This window comes from Thunnus albacares, chromosome 3, assembly GCF_914725855.1.
Source record: "Thunnus albacares chromosome 3, fThuAlb1.1, whole genome shotgun sequence".
Lineage (NCBI taxonomy): Eukaryota > Metazoa > Chordata > Actinopteri > Scombriformes > Scombridae > Thunnus > Thunnus albacares.
Window position 1 is genome coordinate 13,808,062 of NC_058108.1, and position 21,390 is coordinate 13,829,451.

The following is a 21,390-nucleotide window of genomic DNA, read 5'->3' on the forward strand; positions in this document are numbered from 1 at the left end:
TTCATCATGTTGGTGTCATGAAAGTCAATTAAAAGAGCACTCTGCTGATGTAGCATTGCACTCCTATAACATTGTTGGACTCATGATAGACAGTCTAAAAAAATTAACAAAATCAACTCAGCAGAACCAGAGATATCATCTTTTTTTACTCCACACACTCTTCTTCCTTGTCAAAACATAATGCCCACATTACCCACAATGCAACTTGGCTGCAGATGGTTTGGTTGAAGATTTGAGTGTGTTATGCTAGTTGTGTCTAATGTAGCCTCAAACTGCAAACGTCAAGTAGAGATGAGGAACAGGGTACAAAGGTCTGATAACCTCCGTTCTTTCTAAGTCAACTTTTCAAACTTGTAGTTTTCAGCCCCAACTGACGCTGACTCAAGTGACATCACTCTAGGCAATTGATCAAATTTCACGTAGCTTCCTCTGGAGCCACAAAAGGCTTTACACAGTCTGTTTTACATGTGCAGTGGTACTCCCAACACTGTCAACACTGTTGACACTAAAATGTCACCACCATTAAAATAATAATTATAATATTATTGTTTTCAGTGCTTACATAGATGTTTATCATGATAGTTCCACAGTAGCTGTCTTCTTACCTTCCTATCAGAGTGAAACCAAACACTGGATCATTGACTGTATATAAATATGGACGTCATGACAGTTCCCCAAAAGCGAATCCAAAACTACAGATTGTCCCCTGGTGGCTGGCTGCAGTATAGGTCATAAATCTGTTGCAGTAGGAAGTGGAGATGCATTGTCCATATTCATATACAGTCAATACACTGGAACAAGATGCTCTCTGACTAGCTGACTTATGATACAGTATGTGCGCAGATATTAAAATTGAAAGATTTGCTGATGACCATTGTCCGCATGTTTCACATTCATGATGATGTTGGGGTTTAAATATATGAATAGGGTTAAACGTGAGTTAAATTAACACCTCTGAAGCTAAATGTAGGACTTATTGCAGGGTTGTTGTATTGGATGTTTGGATTTTATATATATCTTGATACATCCAATGTAAGATATAAGGGACACAATCCACAGTCCTCTTTCAATGCAAAAGTGCATTCTTCAGTTCAGCTGAGGCTAACATGAGGCTTCAGCTCTCTGAGTTAGTCAAGTCAAGTGGGTGTCTTACAAAGTTACAGTCTTTTTTTACTACAAAATTCCCATCATGTCTCTGTCTCACCACTGCAACTCAGCGAGGTAACACTGTCCACAGAAACACAAAGACACAGTGTTATTTCCGAATGATAAATAGAATGGGTCAAAATACAATCGGGCAGCCAATTCTGCCCGTTCTGTCTGGGGAACCCTGTGTGCCTGTGAACCAGGATGGTGCTCCCTCTAACCCTCTCCTCAAGTTAATCTCACATATGCCATTTTGTTTTTTGCTTCTTTCTACGTTTACACAGTGACTATACACACTTTTCAGTAATTAAAAGTTCTGAACTCACAGTTTACTTAAACAGTGAAGAAATGTCAATAAAGGTTTGGATGTTTTTATGGGACAGCAGCTAACTTTTTAACATTTACTGTACTTGGCTAAAATTCTTGTTACCCTTGCAAGATATGATCTACTGGCTTCATAGTAAGAAGTTGTTTATTTGACATCATCCCTTGGAAAACTTCTCTGTTCTAACAACAACAGCTTTTTTTACCTTTGTTAATTTTGCTAATTCATGCTTCCTATACTAACTCCATGCTTGTTTCTTTGTTTTCCCTTTTGGTTGCTCCTCATCCTCATCAGTTACTAAGAGACGCAAGGCCCATCTGAAGAGGCTGGACCGCCGCTGGACTCTCGGGGGTATAGTCAACCGCCAGCAGAGCAGAGGTGAACATGGAAACAGCTGATACACACACACTCACACACAGAATACACAGTGAGAGTAAATGTATACATACGTACATGGACGTGGACACATAATACACAATTGTCAACATAGTATACAATTACAACAAATGCATTCAAAACACTTTCAGTTGTACAAACACACACTGTATCTTATTCCGTCTCTCTCCATCTTTCTTTCTCTTTTAATTCAGTATATAAATGCTTCATTGGCATGATGATCAAATCATTGTTTCCTTAGTCCTCTGTCGACAAAAGATAATGGGCCTCATTTACTAATATGTGCATAGAAACGTTCTTACTTGGCGTAGAAAATAAGTGCGCAAAATTACCATAGGATTCATGACACGTGCACACCGGCCAATTTGGTTCTTACCACTGTGTGTATGTTAGTGAATCAGAATCATTCTAAATTGACAGGCGTGTGCGTGCGTGCGAGCTTAAAATACACCTCTCATTTGAGGAAATTTTGATGGAAGATTCATAGCAGTTATTCTCTGATACAAATTAATCTTTTGTTAGGGCCCTTTATATACTTTGCAGAAATGTTGCACATTTTAATAAAACTCAATTAGCTGTGGTAAGCTAACAGTTTGCCAGAATAAAATGTTTGCACACCTAATGATAAAACAGGGCTGCCAAGTTTTGACTTCAGCTTGGAGTGAGATCTGTGAGATTTGGGGGCGGCAGGAGGATACTTTAGTAGTATTTGTTTTAATTCATGATAAAATGAGCATGGTTAATTGACCCACTCGACCTCTCTCTGGCCTTATGAACCAGCACCTTTTTCATAAGATGTTTTCTTTTTAAGATTGAGGTTGCTATGAAAACAAATAATTATTATAAGAAAGATTATCAGAAGAATGGCTATTTCATATTTGAAATTATATTTATATAAAAAACATTGTGTACCGTAATATGGTAAAAGGTCGCAGGCTACTAGGCCATCTTCAAGGCCAAACAAGGACAAACAATTTATAGAAATGAAATAGTCTTACAACACATCACAATATGATTTGGATAATTAAACCTGGTTAAACAGTGTTAAACCTGAGGGTTGATATTCTCAATCCTCACAAGGCATCTTCAAAGTCTAACAATTGCAACAAAGTAGAAACAATCTGAATGAATGAAATGGCCTCACAACTAACCTAAAAACCTATTTTTGGGACTCACAAGATAGTTTCAGAGTGGCAGAGACACAGAGCGTCCTGTAACCATAGTAACTCACGCTCACTCCTGCCTGCGTGTGCATGGCGCAGACCTTACTGGGAGAGGGAGAGACGCTGTACTGCTGCCAGAAGAGCCACTGACTGAGATTACTCTGAGCAGCATGCATGGGAATAAAATACAATATAAGAGATTTGTGTATATTTCTCGTTGAACAACTCACTGCTGCACAGTGCTGCTGTTGTGCTGTGCTGCTCTGTCTTATCTGTACCTGTGCTCTCAGTGTCCTCTCTTTGTGCCCCAACGTTATCAGTTATGAATTTGTTTTTCACTTTGTAAGAAAATGGACGTGTGGTGTGAGAGCATGTAAAAAGTGTCAGTTGCATGAGTCTCATGGTCAATGCGTGTGAGATGGCAGCCCTGGATAAAATGTTTCTAGTTTAAAATAGACAGTTAATTTGAAGAAGTTTTATCTGAAGATTGAGAACAATTGTTCTGATGTATGTTATTATAACAACATAATAATCATTTGTTAGTGCCTTTTACATACCGTTCCAGAATTGTTGCATTTTTCAAGACAGAATTAGCGTACGAAGAACCTAACATAAGGTCACATAATAACACCTGAGCCAATTCCATCCACTGATGAAGACTTTGAGTCTTCATTTGAAACACATATACCGTACACACCCTCCCCACACACTATAGAAACAAATGTACAGCACAACCGCTGAGCCCTTTCAGTGGCCCCTTCCTCATGTAGTTCCACATATTATGTGGCCACATGGTAAACAACCTCATTTACATCCTCATTAGACTGCCAACAACAACTGGCTTCAAGTATCTAGCGGGAGCAGCATATTGGGTGGCCATGAGTCAGCTCTGACAGTAAAATTTCAAATCTCACTCCATCAAACTTGGAACGCTCTTCATCTCACACCAAACAATAAAATAATTGGACTGCATCAAACAGATTTGTATGATTAAGGCTCTTCAGCTTCCACATTACAGATACAACAACCTTGACGGCCACTGAGCTCTGTGAAATGATTGTATAGCAGGACTGCTGCTCAATTAAAACAAGCTCTCTTAGGTTTAAAATGCTGTTCTTAATTCTTCTTCTTCTTAATTCTGAAAAAACAAAACAAAACACACAACATGAAAATATTCTTACACACTTTTAATTTTTGTATTCCGCATGTTACCGGCGGTTTTGTTGAATCATTATTTTTTTAATGCTGAAAGAGAGACATGAGCGTGTCTGAAAAAACACAGCCACCTTTCTTTGGTGTGAGTCGTCACTTTCTAATCCAAATTTTTCTCAGACTGTCAGCTATGCACTTGTCTGGTTCCAGGATTAGTCAGGGCTTCTAACAGACGCCTTGTAGTTTTACTTTGTTTATGGAAGCTGTTCATGGACCTGCGCAGCCTCCGTAAAACCTTTAAAAACACTCATTGTTTCCCATTATCATAATATAGCCTGGCTGGACTGGCTTGTGTTACCACCTTCCCCCAGTCCAGCAGGCAACAAGACATAGATTAGTAATTCTCAGAGGAGATTGAATGCATGGCAAACTCAGGTCAAATGGTGTGTGCTTCTAGTCCAGACAGCGCTAAGTGACTTATACTGTACAGGACAGAAATATTTTGGTGTAAAAACAGCTCGGGCCCCTGCTTCTCCTAAAAACACACATGCTAACATACAGGGAATATTCTATTCTATATAACAGCTTGAGGCAGTTGATACAGGGTAAGTTACACACATGCTGACATACTGCACTCATGTTGTTAATCCTCTGGTTTTGTTAGGCAGAATATAGTGGTAGCAGTTAAGAGACAGGGATTCATTTACTTTACTTCACAGCTGATTTAGGGATTGAAACCTACAACATTCTACTCACAAGTCGAAATGACTAAAGTAGAAATATTAGAGGATTACTGTTTACAGTATACCATCAATCATGGACTCATAGGAATCATATAGCTGGTCAGGAGTGTTACCTGATTGGATATGTCTCACCGAACAGTGAAGCCTGGCCTGAATGAGCCAGTAGGAAGTGTGAAAGTGGGACAGCAGCCCAATCTGCAGACTGGTTTTAATCACACAGACCTCTATAGCGCATAGATGAGTCACCCGGCTAGCTGTCGCCACCAGAGAATGAGGGCATGAAACACTTTTGGAGGCCATGTTCTTAAATTCCACCATAGACCACTTACTTTTTTAGACACCTAGCTTTTTACTGTCTCGGTACTATTTCATTTTGTTTTGTACACTATCTTGTGTGATGGCTCTTTGTTTTTTAAGCCACATTTCTGTACACTCACACACTTACATTTAGAAACATATCACTTTCCTCAAAGGTAGGCAGCTGCCCAGCCCCAGAATTTTAGGGCTGGGCAGCTAAACTCTAGGTTTACTGTGTATCAACTGGTTTTTGCTGATTTAACTGAAAATTGCACCACTGAAGCACAGAATTAACTGACATGAAATGGGATTTCAAAATCTGAAGCTCATCATAAGAAAGTTTTGTGCTTATATGTTGCATATTACCACATATCAGATCTGGGACCACCATTCGAGAACCTTTACAAACTAGACTGAGAGTGGGAGGAGCAGGGGGGTAATGGGGGACCAACAGCTCATTTTTACCCCAGGGTCCACTGACAAGTTAATCTGGCCATGCAAATGTCTCTCTCATCATGTCAGGGCAAACATGCAGACCAGACGTGCTTCCAGTTGCTCTCTTTGCCCATTAGTAAGACATTATAACTAATGCATTACTGATTTCATTACAGGCAACCAAACGTGAAATACTGGGGATCAAATCCAGAAACCTTTAGCCTAATCTGCACATACACAGTTTGATGCATATGCTTTTATGTTTTCAGTTGAAAGGCATGTGATCTGAAATCAGAGGCAGCTGTACTGTATATGAAATACATCACTGGTTATCCAGATTTGTTCACCACTGGCTCTCAGTTGGTCCAAAAATATGAAGGTTGATTGGATTGACAATGCCGTACCCTGCAGGCGTTGGAGTTCTTAGTTTTGTCAGACCTCTTCTTGTAGTATATTGCTGCCTAACATATTCAGTAAGACAGCCTTGGTTTAACTTAGATAGAGAATTTGAAGCATTGCTGTGTGACTGTTATGATTTATTGGTTGTAAGAATTGCATCATATTGATAAAGCCACATGTAAGGTTACAGAGGACTTGAGGAAAACTGAGGACAGAGGAGTTTCACATGGCAGTGAGTGTCATTGGCTTCACTGCAAACAAGCTAATGGCTCCTGGACCAGTAGCTCTTTTTCCACCATAGAAAATAGCCTCATCATGAAAGCTACAGCTCCTGCTGACTGGAGTCATGTCAAACTCAGTTTTTCTAGATTTTAACTTATTCATTCACCACCTCTCTTCAATTTGTAACTACATCACTGTCTGTCGACATGCTGCCCAATTAGTGTACACTGTCTGTCTCTGCCTCAACTCAGTTCAACTCTGCTTTAGCCAGACCTGGATCAAATACCACTACTCTATGTGTAGGTAGTGGTTTGATTTTGTGTTGAACTGCTGGCTTTGGGTTTACAATGAGGAATAATATGATAAGCAGAAAGTTAAGACAAGTACGAGAAAGTGTAGAACACATTCATAAATAAACGTGTTCTCTCAAATGTTCTTGTGCATTTAAGAAAATAAGAAGTATTTGCAGCTAGTATTTGTCCCACCTTTCTGACATCCTTATCCTCCCAACTCTCTTACCATCCCTGTTCCCCATCTCTGCTTTGTGAGTGGAGGCACCACTGTCCCTGCCTGATAATGCATTGCTGAGTAAGCGATAAGAAACGGGTGAATGAGGTTTTACAGCTCTGCACAGACACTTGATATACAGTTTGATTTAGTAGCACTGGCAAAGAACAAAAACAAAGACCAATCATGTAGGATTTATGTGTTTGGAGGGTGTAATTTGCTAATGGAGGCAAGCAGTCGTATACTCTCTTGCCTGTTTGCTGACAGATTTCTTTGCCTTTTATGTGACGCATCATAACGAAGATGAAGACATGATCCACAGATCTTGACAGTAAAACAAGGGCATGCTCAGGACTCTAATTAAATTACCAAACATCTCTTTGTTGACTCTCCTGTGCTCTGACACAAAGCCAGGTCAGCGTGTCTTGACCTCTCTTGGGGTGTTGATTGGCTATTGACGGTGAACCTCGTCAGGTACTCGGCAGGGGAGGCGTCTTGCACTCCGAGATTCAATACGAGCCGTCCTCCCTTCACCCTGCTGGCAGTCATCTGTGCTTTCAGAGAATGCTATCACTTACAGCAGGTCCCTAATCTGATTTATAGAGTTCTGCTGACCGCCCACTCAACTCACTGTTCTGTTCCTGCGGTGTGACGCCAGCACCAACACACACAAATAGAGATGGACACTGAGGCACATGTACAGCTCATGAAAGACACACACAAATGTAATTAATAGATGTGATTAATTTAATCTTTCATCTTTCATTCCAATCCTTGGGGGAATTAAAAGTTATAACTGTGATGACATGATAATCCACAACACATACACACACACACACACACAAAGTTACAAGCAGTGTGAAAGATTTTGTTTGTAGTACATCAACACACACATAACAAGCACATACATTCAGGTAGATGTTCCAGATTGCTCTGTAAACCACCCCAGTTGTTATTCCCTGTCCATCTGCAAGTACTCACCCCAACCTCTACACGTTCACACACACAACATGCCTGAGTTCAGTGCCAGACATTCCACTCTGCTCCACATTATTGACCTCAGCTGCTCTGAAATGACAGGCAGGAGAGGAATATGAATCCCTACTGTCTGGACATACCCCACCTATTAAAAGCATGCATTCAGATGAATACGCACACACATAGGTACGTCTGAGATTCCCCTCAGCCATCTAAGGTCGTATTCTCTACTGTCTGTCATTTATTCATTTATTACTCTCATTTATTCAATACATATTTAGTTTCTTATACCCTTTTCTGTCACTGAGGTCATCATATTACATATTTAGGTGACCTTTCTTCCTCTGCATATCATAATAACTCATTAGCCACTGAAAAACAATGTGATGTCCAGCAATCTGCCAGACTTTTGCCCCTGCTCTTTTCTCTTCTTTTGCCTTGTTGTCTATAAATCTCCTAACCTTATACTGCTCCCCACTAAGCCCATTGTAAGATTTCCTTCCCTACAGGGTCTTGGAAGCCTAGAAGAGCGTGAGAGAGGAGTGGCGGTCAAATAGGGATCTGAGTAGAGAGATGTTGGTCCAAATATCTTATCTCTTGAGGGAGGCCCTAATGTAGGCCTACTGCTAGAACAGGAATCTCCCTATGGAGAGAGAACAAATACTGTATCAGAGTCCAGATAGCATGGATAGGAAACAGTAGGTTCAGCCTGTAGAGGGAGCCGTATGTTATTATTGTGTAGGACAAGGGGGGAGAGGGTTGTGTTTGTGTTGGTATGGAAATAGTCAGAGCATTTTAAGTAGGTCACCCTCCCCATTTTTTTCCTCCTCATAAGGCCCTCTGAGAAGACTTAAACTACACAGTGGTTTAACCCCTTAATGTAAGACTGTTAAATGATAACATTTCACTCACTTTGTTCCTTTTCCTCTCTCTTCCTTCGTTCCTTTACCTCTCTTCACCTCCAGAGGAGAAATATGTGACGATACAGCCGTACACCAGTCAAGGAAAGGATGAGGTCAGCTTTGAGAAAGGGGTCACCGTGGAGGTCATCCAAAAAAACCTGGAGGGCTGGTGGTACATCAGGTGAGAACCGCCTCCCATCATGAGTAAATTGTGCGTCAGCTAAGAGAACTTCAACAACTGTAAGACAATCAATCGAAAATGTTTATTGTCATCCAATCTCAAAAGGAACGAGTCCTCAGAGAGCAATGAGATTTCTGGTAGTCGTCATTGCTTAGTGCTGTGATCAAGGCAATGGTCTCCTGCAGCTCTCATTTGCGTAATGGTATTGAGGAGAAACCATTAACATATGGCGCTCTCCACAGATCAACTGGGTGTCCTGCCCAGGATACCTAATCTGTATGTGTATGTCTGCGTGTGTACACATACGGTGTGTGTGTGTTGTTTATTCAGCCAGTGTGTATTTCCTGCCAGTTGTTTGTTTCCTTGTATCCCAGAGAGCATTGGAGTGGAGCTCCACTGCACAGCTGATTACTATCACATGCTGCCTTGTGGCATCTCACATACACATACAAATATATGTTAAGAGTGTGCGTGCTTATATACAACACAAACATACACACAGAGTCCCTGTAACAAACAGTGCTTGCGTGTAGCGAGTGTGCTGGTGTGATATGTGTGGTATATGGCTAATATGTATTCACAAACTGCTTCTTCAAACAGCTTGTTCACTGCTCAGCCCTCATTGCAATGCACAACGAGTCATCTTAGAGCATGTTGTCCAATAAGAAATAATCCTCCAGATGTACATCTTAGTCATGCTGCTCTCAGTGCTGCATGCTGCTTTTTTAGTTATGGAGACTCCTTGTGGTTGCAGTTGGAATCATGCAACAGGGAAGCAGTTACTTAAAAGTAAGAACATTACCTATTGTTTCACAAAGCACTCTAAAATGACTCCTTTCGCATAACAATGAATGTTGAAATGTGGAGAAGCAGTCTCTTTTTGCATATATTATGTAGGCTGTTTACAAGCCTTTGGCTACCCCTACATTACTAGAATTAAAATTGTGTCTTTTTTTAACCTCTTCCAACCCCCCCCCCCCCCCCCCCCCCTTTACCACAGACCCATTTTTTAGGGGGAGACAGGGGATCTTTAGGGAGGTAGCAGGTCAACAGTATGTGTCATAGAAGTGGTATACATCATCTGAAAGCTGGGAATGTGAATATTAATTTGTGATGCAGCTCAGCATTGTATGTATAAGTACTTGGAACGTTATGAAGTATATGATGGCCATTCCCATGCTCATGTCTCACAAGTTGTTGCAGCAATTTTGGGTTGATACCATTTGTTATACAGATTTGGTGCAATTTTGACCACTCGAGAACTGATAAAAATGGTCAAAAATCCCTCCAAAATATCTCATTAAGACACCAAGACCTTGAGGAACACCATAGAAAAATCCATGCTATGATTTGTCATCAAAAACTTTTGACAAAGATTTCTGTAAGATTTCTGAAAGAATTGCATTTTTCAGCGATTTTTTGAGCACTTTTTGTTCTGGAAATTGCTCAGAAACCCTCATATTGTCAATGTACCTAGGAAAGCCATACATCCTCTGAATGCCCTAGGTCTCTAGGATGTGGTTGTAAATTTTCATGAGACTGTGATTATCCCAGAGGTCACAATACGTCATTTTATACTGAGGTCAAGTTTCAAAAAATGGTCTCACTACAATTAAATGGCTACTATGGGGACTGTATTTATTTATTCTGTATTCTTCCCCCAGACATTTAGGGAAAGAGGGCTGGGCCCCTGCCTCCTACTTGAAAAAAGTGAAAGAGGACTTTTCCCCCCGCAAGAAGACCTTGACGGGCCCTGTGGAGATCATTGGCAACATCATGGAGATCAGCAACCTGTTGCAAAAGAAGTCAGTCAGCGAGAAGGACATCCAGACAGACGGCGAGGGTAGCACCACACCGGAGCGCCACATCTCCAAGAGTGAAATCAGCTTGCCCATGCCCTATAACTCTGAAATCAATGCTGAAACGGGCAGGAGGCTGAGTGCAGGCCGTGACACCAACAGTCCATGTCTGGGAATAGCAGCGAGTGCTGCCCTAAATGAAAATAAAGGGAGAGGTGAGCCGGGGTCCCCAGCTGTTGCACGCGTGGCACCGCATAGAGTGGAAATTGGTGGGTATTTGTGGTTTTTTAGGAGACAAGCCTTCTGTATCTGTGAATAAATCAGTAAATGCATTGAACCTGAGTGGAGGAGGATTTGTAGTGTGTGTATGAGAAATTAAGATTGTCATTTTCCTTTTGTATAGGCTTTGATGCAATAGGTAAGCCTGATGGATGCCATTTCTGTTGGTGTAATCTAAAAACATGTCTGTCACACTAACTTAACATGGGATTTTAAAATGTTTGGTGTGTGGATTTCCATTTTACTCACATACTAAGAACGGTTTATGTTTACTAGCTTGTGTTCCTGTTGGATGAAGGTTGAGTACATTGCAAAGACAATTTAATGAGATGTTTCTTTGTTTATCAGGGTCTCCAAATCTGAGACAAAAACCTCCACCAAGAAGAGACACCAACTTGGTAAGATATTTTCACAAACTACTACTTCCTAACAACAGAAAAGAAAAAGACTATTAATTAGCTCCTCTATGTTTTTGATAATCTGAATCGATCACTTTAAATATTACACATACTGTGATATGTATATATTATAATAATATGCAGTCATAAATCTTATCTTGAAATGATTGACTGTTTAGTTTTTATTCCTATTCGTTCTAAAGTCATTGTCAGATAGAATATAATGATGGCTAGATATGTCAGCTGCTCACATCTCTCCCCCTTTGCTGTACAGGGATTCCAGTTACCCAAACCACCAGAGCCCCCTGCTGTGGAAGCAGAGTATTACACTATAGCAGATTTCCAGTCCTCGATCTCTGATGGCATCAGTTTCCGTGGAGGACAAAAGGCTGATGTAAGAGGCCAGAGCCACATTGTTGTCACTGAGATGAAGACAGTCAGGGCTCATTGAATATGTATGTCAACTGAGTGCTCCCCAGATAGACAGGAAAGCTGAGGCAATAGAGATACGACCTTGATATTTGTGTTGGAATACGATGATGTAGACAGAATTTGCTCTACGGAGAGCATAAGATGAAGATGACATAAATTCCTTCAGGGTTTTATTTCTAAGCTATGTTGAGCTGACAATTCTGTATAGTGTGTTTACTTTTGTCATTAACGTTTGTGCAAGTAGATGTATAGCACATGTAAGAACAGCACGTCTTTGATTGTCCAATCATCTAACCCCCTAACCATAACCCATTCTAGTGTTTGACAAATATAAATGAAAAATATTCCCTTAAATAGTTTTTATCTTCCTTTTGTTGTGCAGGTGATAGAGAAGAACCCCGGAGGCTGGTGGTACGTGCAGATTGGAGAGATGGAGGGCTGGGCCCCCTGTTCCTACATCGACAAACGCAAGAAGCCCAACCTCAGCCGTCGAACCAGTACCCTGACCCGACCCAAAGTCCCACCCCCAGCTCCACCTGTCAAAAAACAAGACTCTGAGGAGGCTCCCCCTCCCCCTAACTCTGCCTCCAAAGTCTCAGAGTCACCCAGCAGACCTGTGTACGAAGAACCCGAATATGATGTTCCTGCAATTGGATGTGAAGGTGAATCGGACACAGATTCTCTGAAGGATGAGCGCTCCCTGGATGTGAAGATCAGCAGTGTAGTCAGCAACAAGTACCGCAGTTCCCCTCCTTCCAGCAAAGCCTCTCCTCCTGTCTGCAAGGCATCTCCAGTTTTTAGCCATCGAAGGACCTCCTTTAGATCTGTAGAAGAGGTTGCTAAAGAGGAGTGTATCTATGAGAACGATGGTTTTAGGCCAAGCAGTGGCATTGAAGGAACCAAAGCCAAAGGTTCCAGTGAGCCCAACTCCCCAAGGAGCTATCATTCCTCTACAGTCCCGCGCAAACCCTCTGGATCTTCACCTTTAGCCGGTAGACCCATGAAAACCATGACGCCAGAGATGAATCGGCGAAGCCAGACTTTGGGCAGGCACATAGATATCAGCCTCAGGTCCCAAGACAACAGTCCCCACTCATCATCAGATGAACTGAACAGAGGCCCCAAGAAAGGCTCAGGCTTTAGCCGGGATGTGGAGCAGAGAATAGGTCAGAGCCCCTCTACCAGGCCCAAGCCCTCTGTGAGACCTAAACCACTCCTGACCAAATCAGAGCCCCAGAGTCCTGAGAGGATGGACATCAGTTCTCTGAGACGCCAGCTGAGGCCCACAGGTCAGTTTCGACATGGCCTCAAACCTTCTCGTGGGGACGACTCTGAAACAGCCTCTGTTATCTCGTCAGAGGACTCAATGTGTTCGCGCAGTACTTCCGATCTCTCCTCTGTTTACTCTAAAGGGAGCCGTGGTGACTCCGATTTGGAAGGCCCCAGTATCTACCGCTCCCTTGATGCCTACAAGAAGGCCCAGGACTCCGAAGTCAGCTTTCCAGCTGGGGTTGAGGTCGAGGTTCTGGAGAAGCAGGAAAGCGGTTGGTGGTACATCCGTTGGGGTTCTGAGGAGGGCTGGGCTCCCTCATATTACCTGGAACCTGTCAGACAAGTGGGTGATGCTGGTGGTTTAGAATCAGACGGACATGGGAGTAGTGGAAGTAAGTCCAATAGCTTGGAGAAAAACGAGCAGCATGTTTTGGCCCTCAATAACATCAATATTCAGAGTCTGACCACACAGCATCAAGGCTTGAGGAGGAACACTCCACCGATTCCTTCCAAGCCTCCTGGTGGCTTCTCAAAGCCATCTGGGATGGTTAATGGAGGTGTACGGATGAGGAATGGGGTACGCCAGGTGGCAGTGAGGCCTCAGTCTGTATTTGTGACCACAACACAGCCAGCTAAGGACACACATTACATGACAGGGTCCCTTAGGCGAAATGACTCACTTGGCAGGAGTGATCACTACGGTTCTGGTTCTGCCACTCTTGGTGTCCGTCGAAATGCCTCCTTCAGCACCGTGCGGCCACATGTGGTTGTTGAAAGTCAGACAAGGCCTGCTGAGCACTCTAGCCTGGGGTCCTCAGGAAGTGGATTCAGCACAAGCAATGTCCAGGACGCTCTTAGAGTTAGTCAACGCAATGGTATCCCTGTGTCCACAGTCCGGCCCAAGCCCATAGAGAAGAACCAACTGATCCACAACAACCTTGGCAGGGATGTGTACGTGTCCATTGCTGACTATCGTGGCGATGAGGAGACTATGGGTTTTACTGAGGGCACCTGTCTAGAGGTCTTGGAGAGAAACCCCAATGGATGGTGGTACTGCCAGGTGCAGGACAGCCTGCTTCCCCGCAAGGGCTGGGTCCCATCCAACTACCTAGAGCGGAAAAAATAAAACCAATCTACATCTTTCCCCTACCCTTCACCATAGCTCCCCTTTTTGATGTCTCCAAGGACATGGGTGGCATCACTCCTTAAGAATGTTACCCACAATCTCCCATAAGCAATATGTCCTTGAAAATGTACATTTATGAAAAGACTGTGTGTGAAAAGAAAGATGTTTTAATCTGATAAGGAAGGACACTTTTAGTGCTGGTTTACTAAAATGTATACAAAGAGGAGTGTAAAGATTTTAAGTATTTTGCCTGGGAATGAGAGACAAATGTGGGATTGACCACATTTACGAAGGACAATGTCTTTGAGATATGAAATGGTATGATAACCTCTAAAAGAGGTGTTGCATCATGTAATACAGAAGTTGAGCAGGGTAATGGCTTTGCTTATTCCTGCCCATCACTGACTATGATGGCCAATAAGTGCCTTTTGTATTTGATCACCTAAATGGAAATCCTAAATGGTGGATGGCAAAACATTAAATCAACCAAATCTTTTAAATGTGCCATAGGCCTATGAACACCACCAAGAGTATTTCCATAACCAATTAAGTGCTCTACTATAGAGTGCAAACAAAATGGAAAGTTTCGATTTGGAATTGATCCAATACACAGTTAAAGAAGATAGAAAAATAGAGATTTAAGGGACTCAAGTCACCAGAGAATTTACTCATCTTAAGCCACAGTCATCAAGAAAACAAACCAACATTTAAATCTCTTTATTAGTGGTTTTGTTTAGTTTCATTGTTCATGTTATAATGTCTTGTGTTGATGCAAGTCTTCCTTAGAGAATTATTTCTGCTTTCTTGTGACATCTATTTTCCACCGACAGCCAAGAATTGGAAAAGTGAAAGCTCCTGGCTCATGTCTTGTACCATCTGAAGTGACATTGGCAAAATATACTGTAGGTGCTCAGGTTTCATAAATTGGCATAGTGTTTTTGTAATTCGTCCTCTCAGAGCCCCACAGAAAACATTAATATTCATGTTTTTGATCTCAGATATCTGGGATAACAAATACATGATATAACCTGTGAAGCTTGAAAATACCAGTCAGATATTTTATTTTTCTGGAAAATCAAAGAAACAACTTATAACTTGAGTGCTCTCCAGAACAAAACCACCTTATTTGGGTAGCTGAATAACTCAAAAGTTGGAAACAATTAGTTTACAAATGTTTAGGTATACTGTAGTGTTTTTATTTCCAGGAACAATTGATTTTGTATATATTTTGTTTTGTATTCATATAATAATACCGCTGTTGCGGAGATGTATTAAATAAGTACTGGAAATGCGGTGAAATAATTGAATCCCAGGGACATACTTGCATAGCCCAAAATGTGATCAAACCAAAGAGGAATATCATTCATTGGCTGTTTTTTGATATTTTACTATTTATTTATGGTACAAGTAATGCAGTGTATTCAACAAAATGCCTAAAACGAGGTTTCTGAACTGAAAAAAAACCTTTTCCTATCAATACCTGGAATCACTTGAGACATTTTATAACAACTACAGATCCATTGAAGCAAGAAGCAAATTTTAACATTAGATATTGCTGTGCAGTATTAGTTACACCGTTAAATTTAAGGTAAGATAACTGAGTTGTTATCTTATTTGAAAGTTGTTTAGATATTTCTTTACATCTTTTTATAGTTAGGTGGGATTTAATATAAAACAAAGATCATATAAATAAAATGTAGCAATCATCTAAAAATTGAGGTAGAAAACAAGTTAGAAATAACTCCAAAAATGCAGAAGTGAAATATTCAGAGCTCATTTTCAATTTTCAAGATTCAAATGGCTGATGTTCAAGACTGCTGAAATACATTTTCTAATGAACAGTGTGAGCTCTCCATAGGAGACTGAACACTTAACTTTTCATTATGTTTCTGCTGGACAGTATCATATTATTAAACAAAGTACAGTACCTGCTAGATCGCAGTTATCTATTTTAGCAAAATCATATTTGACTTTTTTTTGTTTGTTAAATTGTCTGTGATCGCACAGTGACAATAATGAGGAATGAAGTGGTTCTGTTTTGTGAATTAGTGCACTTTAAAACTGTTTTTATTGTGCATTAATGTAAAGATGCAGTAAATACCCAGCATATTATTTATGGTATTGTTTTTTGGTATTATTTAATTTCTCAATTCTTTCTTTGCTCACCTCAAATGAGAAATTTAACTCTTTAATACAAGAGTTCTCTTAGTGACAATAAACATACCAAAGTCTCTTTGAGTAGAATTGGAGGAACAGAGACCTCTTGTGGATGTTAAAAGGTACTACGACATGATTATGTGATTATTTATTCCATCCACAAGGCTTACCAGCCATCCTACCTCAGTGCAATAAGAAATGCACTGCTGGTCAGTGAGTCTGCCCAAAAACTGTACAGAAATTTGATGTTTTTTTTTTTCTTCATTTTTTAAAATCTCAGTGCAGCTAAAAATATTTTTGTAGCGCATGTTTTGTATTGGGCAATAATTTATTTGTGAAAATTTAAAACGTTTCTTTTTTTCTCTATGCTGTGTGCTGCAACTTTAGCAAATCATGGGCACTTCCTTCATCTTTATTGTGCTTTACATAATGCCTGATTTTAAGTATATTTATTATGATTAGTTATATATTTTATTATGGTTTGACAATCAGCTTATTCCCCCTTCAAAATATGACTGTATGTCATTATACAGATTATTATTGTTACACAAATTGGACTTCAGTCAGCTTAATATGCAAAATGCAGACTCAGCTGTCAAAAACAACAACAAAAAAATTTAGTTGATGAGAATATGAGGTATACGCATTTATTTTAATAGATACAATTTTTAATATGTTACGTTAACATTAATGAAAATTAAACAATTAGGATGCTGATACTTGCTGTAAGGCCACACCCCCCCCCCCCCCCCCCCTTCCCATCCAGACGAAGGCATTATGTAAATGTGTTGAATCACTCTTTAACATTTCGCTTCAGCACATATTATTATTGTATGTTGCTTTGTTTGATTGAGCTAAATTTACTTGGCTGAAATTGCAAGGGAATCATTTTGTGTCAAGCCTATTATTTAGCTGTGTTGCATCTATCTTTATTCATGCTTTTCCCTTTTTTCTTATTACCTAATTTTGCCCTTTTTGTCAAATTCTGTACCCACGAGGAAATGTGCAATAGAAAAAAATGCAACATGCTTCAACAAGAGGAAAAATATTGCAGGTCTAGCAAAACATAAACAATGCCATTACATCTGTTGGGAGTAGATATCCCTGATCAAACTGCCAGTCATGAGCTTCTACCATCATTTCAAGCGTGTCATATTTCAGTCCGTCTAAAAGAGCAGATGTGAAAGGTCCTAAAAGCATCAGAAAACTATGAACCACAGTCATTGGACCAAAGCAGTCATATGTGACACCTCATTATCTCCTAACGTGATGGACTTTTATACTAACCAACATGAGAATCTCTCCTCCTCCTGCCCCGGATCAACAGTGGACAGTGATTTATGAATGGCATGGCATAAACCCACTGACCCATTCTGTACTGACATTACAGCCATCTGGGTCTTCTTCACAGATGGAGAGCCTTGGGCCCATCATCAGGGGCCTCAGCAGCCCTGCTCTGAGCTGTCACATTCGTGCCTGAATGGAATTTTGATAGTTTCTTGTTTTTGTGTTGTTGTTTTCTTTTTGTTTTCCCTCCGGAGTGTGTCCTCTCTCCACCTACGTGGATGCCTCTCTTGACATTTATCCCACTGTTGTCAAACCAAGTCAGACTTTTTCCTCACGAATCACCACAGCAAAAGGTGACATTTGGAACCATTTGTGACGGCGGGCAAGGAAACGTCAACAGGAGAGTGTCGGCAGTAAACAAGAGACCGGGGAGATGAACGCTCCTTCAGGCCATATCAGTTCAATCCTTCAACTTCCAGGATGTACGCCAAAAATAGAGAAACCTTTTTTTTTTCCTGAGCCCCAGGCAGGCCTTATTGGTGTGAGCTGCAGGTGAATACGTCATTGTGCTAAAGACTCCCTGTATGTACAACACACAGAGTTCTCTGTCTTGTCAGGGAGGGCTTGTGTGCATTTTGTTTGGATAGTTTGTAGTTAAACTCCACCTTAAAGGAAAATTATGATATTTCTCAACTTGGTTCACATTCTCATGATTGTGACTTCTAGTTTCTGACTACTGGTCATGCTAATGTGGTACTCATCACCTCCTTTGTAAAGGTTTGACACGTGACTGCAGCAAAACAACATATAGCAAGGGCAAGCATGTGCTGAAGCTCCAACCAGCTGGCTAACCAAGCTAGCTGTTTGGTTAGCTAACTAACAAACTAACTTTTCTTATTGTTTCATTTATAGCATTATTGTATTTCAACAGAGGTAAACACATACTACAAATAAGTCCTGAGAAGCTTTGACATCTTTATAGAGGGGGTTAAAGCTCCATTTTCCTACGTTATGCTGTCTTACGGCATGGTACTCTTGCTGACATCCCGCATTTGCCTCCATTGTTTGTCTCCATTTGATTTAGCTCCTCACTTGATTTGAATAATTATAGTCAGCCACCAAAGTGAATTTCAACAAATCTTCTCTTGTTTGCTACTACTTCTCTAGCATGAACTCATGCTTAATCAAGAGTGACTTACATGTAAACAAACCGGGGTATGCTTTTTAGGCGGCATGTTGCCCTTGAAGTACAAAAGCTAATCCAGGGAGCTAATTTCAGTCAGACTCAGAGACAAGTATTTAAATGATTTATGTAAAACTAAAGTTTATTTGGAAAGTTTTAGTAGGCTCTCTCGGCTTGTCCAGATACATGTTGTTTTGCTGGAATTGTGTTTCCCAAATCTCTATAACTGAGGTGGTGAGTGCTAAGTTAGCAGGTTGTGTAGTTAGCTAAGTGCTAAGTTAGCACTCACCACCCCAGATCACAATTATGAGAATAAGAACCATGTTAAAAATAAACCCAAAACAAAACAGAATTGCCCTTTAAGTTACAGTTTCCTTTTTCAATCATGGCCCACCAGTTCAGCCTGTCTCAGCTACACTGCTCTTGAACCTGTGTGCATCCACACGGCAGAATGGAAATGGAATTGGTGGAGGCAGTATTTTTGCTTTCCACCTGCGCAATGGAGTTTGTGTGCACATACCAGCACACACTCTATGATGAGGAATAGTCATTCAAGCCAGAGGAAATATATGAGTTTCTCGACATATTCCCGAAGGCCAGCCAGGTGAGACAGCTCCGCTACACTTCTACCCTGTGTCCCTCCCCGCTCTCTTTTTATTTTAACAAATGGCCAGGCAACCTCTCAGGCGTGAAGCACCTTAAACTCTGTAATCCCAAACACTAGCTGCTGCTGCCATAGCATATAACTCCTGGCTACACAACCTTTCTACTCCCCAGTTCTCTTCTTTTCTCCCCTTGCCACATGAGGCGCTTTCGGACCAGAGGAACTTTTTTATAGTTCTAAGAACTGTTGGAGGAACTACCCCCTTTTTATTGTTTCCGCACTGGAAGATCCGGGAATGATCATAGTTCTTAGGCCGCTGTTTTAAGGGACTTTTTTAGCTCCTACCATGGTAGGTACTCTCCCAGCACAAGAGAAACCTTTAGTGATGTAAGTGTATGTTGATTGGTCGAACACATGAGCCAATGCAGCACTGGCAACAACCATTTTTAAAAACCTGTGTAAAATATTAGTCACGTAAATAACAGCTCCTAATGTTAGCCCCAAAAAATGGAACAAAACATGGACAAATGGACTGACAATGAAGTCCAGGCTTTATTGAGCCTATATGCGATGGAGGAAATACAACGTGATGGAGGAAATACAGCATGATTTTGTTGTTGTTGTATCTCACGCAGAAGTAACGTTGCTACCAATCGCCGGCTGGTTTCCGTTACTTCAGCATTCCTATTGGCGGTGCAAATGCAAACAAGAAAAAAAAAATACCTTTGAAGGTATGTAGATCTTGGGGGAGCTCCCCAGAGGGTAGTTCCTCTCAGGGAGTCCCCAGAACTGTTTGGTCCAAAAGCGCCTATATATCCATCTCTCTTCTTCCTCGACATGGCCGAGTAGTCTGTTCCCGCTGCAGAATGATTGAGATATTTAGGAGGGTTTGGGGGAGTATTTGTGTGTGTTTTGCATGATGAGATGGATTGTTTGTAGGTGCACTCTGGAGAAGAGAAGTTAGAGGTCAAGGAGGAGATTTGTGAGAGTAGGATGCAGGGAGACACAAGATGGATCAGATAGTGGATTGGAGGAGACGAGATGAGAGGAGCCGTGCTTTGAGAGGAGATGAAAGGTTAGTGGGTACTGTTCTGTGCTCTTAAAAACCATCACCATGAAAACTGATTCCTTCCAACAGGGAGCCCGTTTTATCAAACTCTTCTACCCACCTTCAGTCCTAATGAGCACTCGGCTCCCGAACCTGAGCTGTGAAATCTCATTACTCCAAACAATGTTTTAATTGCAGCACTTGAAGTGTCTGAAGCTGCTCGCAAGAAACTGTAAGTCAGAGAGAGACAAACGAGTTCACACTACAGTAGCTCCTCTCAGCCTCATTCTCTGTCTATAGAATAACTTTACAACTGATCTTACATCTGATTTTAGCTTTTACTGTCAGTGTCTTCAGATGTAGCCCTGAGGGTGTTGAGAGTTGAGCTGGGTGCTGAATTACAAAAAAACTTTTTTGGAATAAGACCAAAAAGGGCTTCAAATGGTGTAGTCCTTGTCAGTTATCTCTTATTCCTTTGTGTGTTTGTTGAGAAAATAATTGAATGTTGTTGAAAGTGTAACATGAGTTGAGGGGTTTATTCCCGTCTAATGAAACAAGCTTTAATTTATAATGGAAAGAAATTTTAAAAAGTGTGTTGAAATGGAATCAAAAGTCAACAGCACCCAGCTCTGCAATGGAGGGATTGCTGAGTTAATAAAGGGAGTTGTTTGATAGAAGGAGGGGTAGGTTTGATAAGAAAGTTTCAGTAAGTGTGTGGTAGCAGGTTGGAGGTATTTAGGGGGATGATTTTGTAGGTTTTTAATCAATATCTAGTTGTTTAAATGTGAGAGAAGAAATAAAAGAACAAGTGAAGCTGCGGGGCTTTTTCTCAAGCAGTTGGATACAAAAAAAGAAAAAGAAAACAAAATCCCCAGCCTTCGAATCAGGAAATACTGATTATTTATGTCATTCTGAAAACTTCCTCACAGAATCGCAGCAGGCATCAGTGGGAGCTGTCT

The 21,390-nt window shown here is 41.0% G+C and overlaps 1 protein-coding gene across 3 annotated transcripts in view; it reads left to right on the forward strand.

The window, feature by feature from the left end:
* The window catches only part of sh3pxd2aa (SH3 and PX domains 2Aa), a 110,174-nt gene extending 88,881 nt beyond the window's left edge, over nt 1-21,293 (forward strand). For 2 of the 3 annotated variants that reach the window (XM_044346563.1, XM_044346564.1), the window contains 8 exons: nt 1,766-1,849; nt 8,729-8,846; nt 10,511-10,914; nt 11,049-11,063; nt 11,273-11,322; nt 11,597-11,716; nt 12,137-19,024; nt 19,058-21,293. In XM_044346563.1, the coding sequence (XP_044202498.1) occupies nt 1,766-1,849; nt 8,729-8,846; nt 10,511-10,914; nt 11,049-11,063; nt 11,273-11,322; nt 11,597-11,716; nt 12,137-14,152 (2,807 nt within the window). In that variant the 3' untranslated portion in view covers nt 14,153-19,024; nt 19,058-21,293. The remainder of the gene's footprint in view (nt 1-1,765; nt 1,850-8,728; nt 8,847-10,510; nt 10,915-11,048; nt 11,064-11,272; nt 11,323-11,596; nt 11,717-12,136; nt 19,025-19,057) is intronic. The other variant, XM_044346565.1, reaches the window with a different exon arrangement.
* Nucleotides 21,294-21,390: the final 97 nt, after the last annotated feature.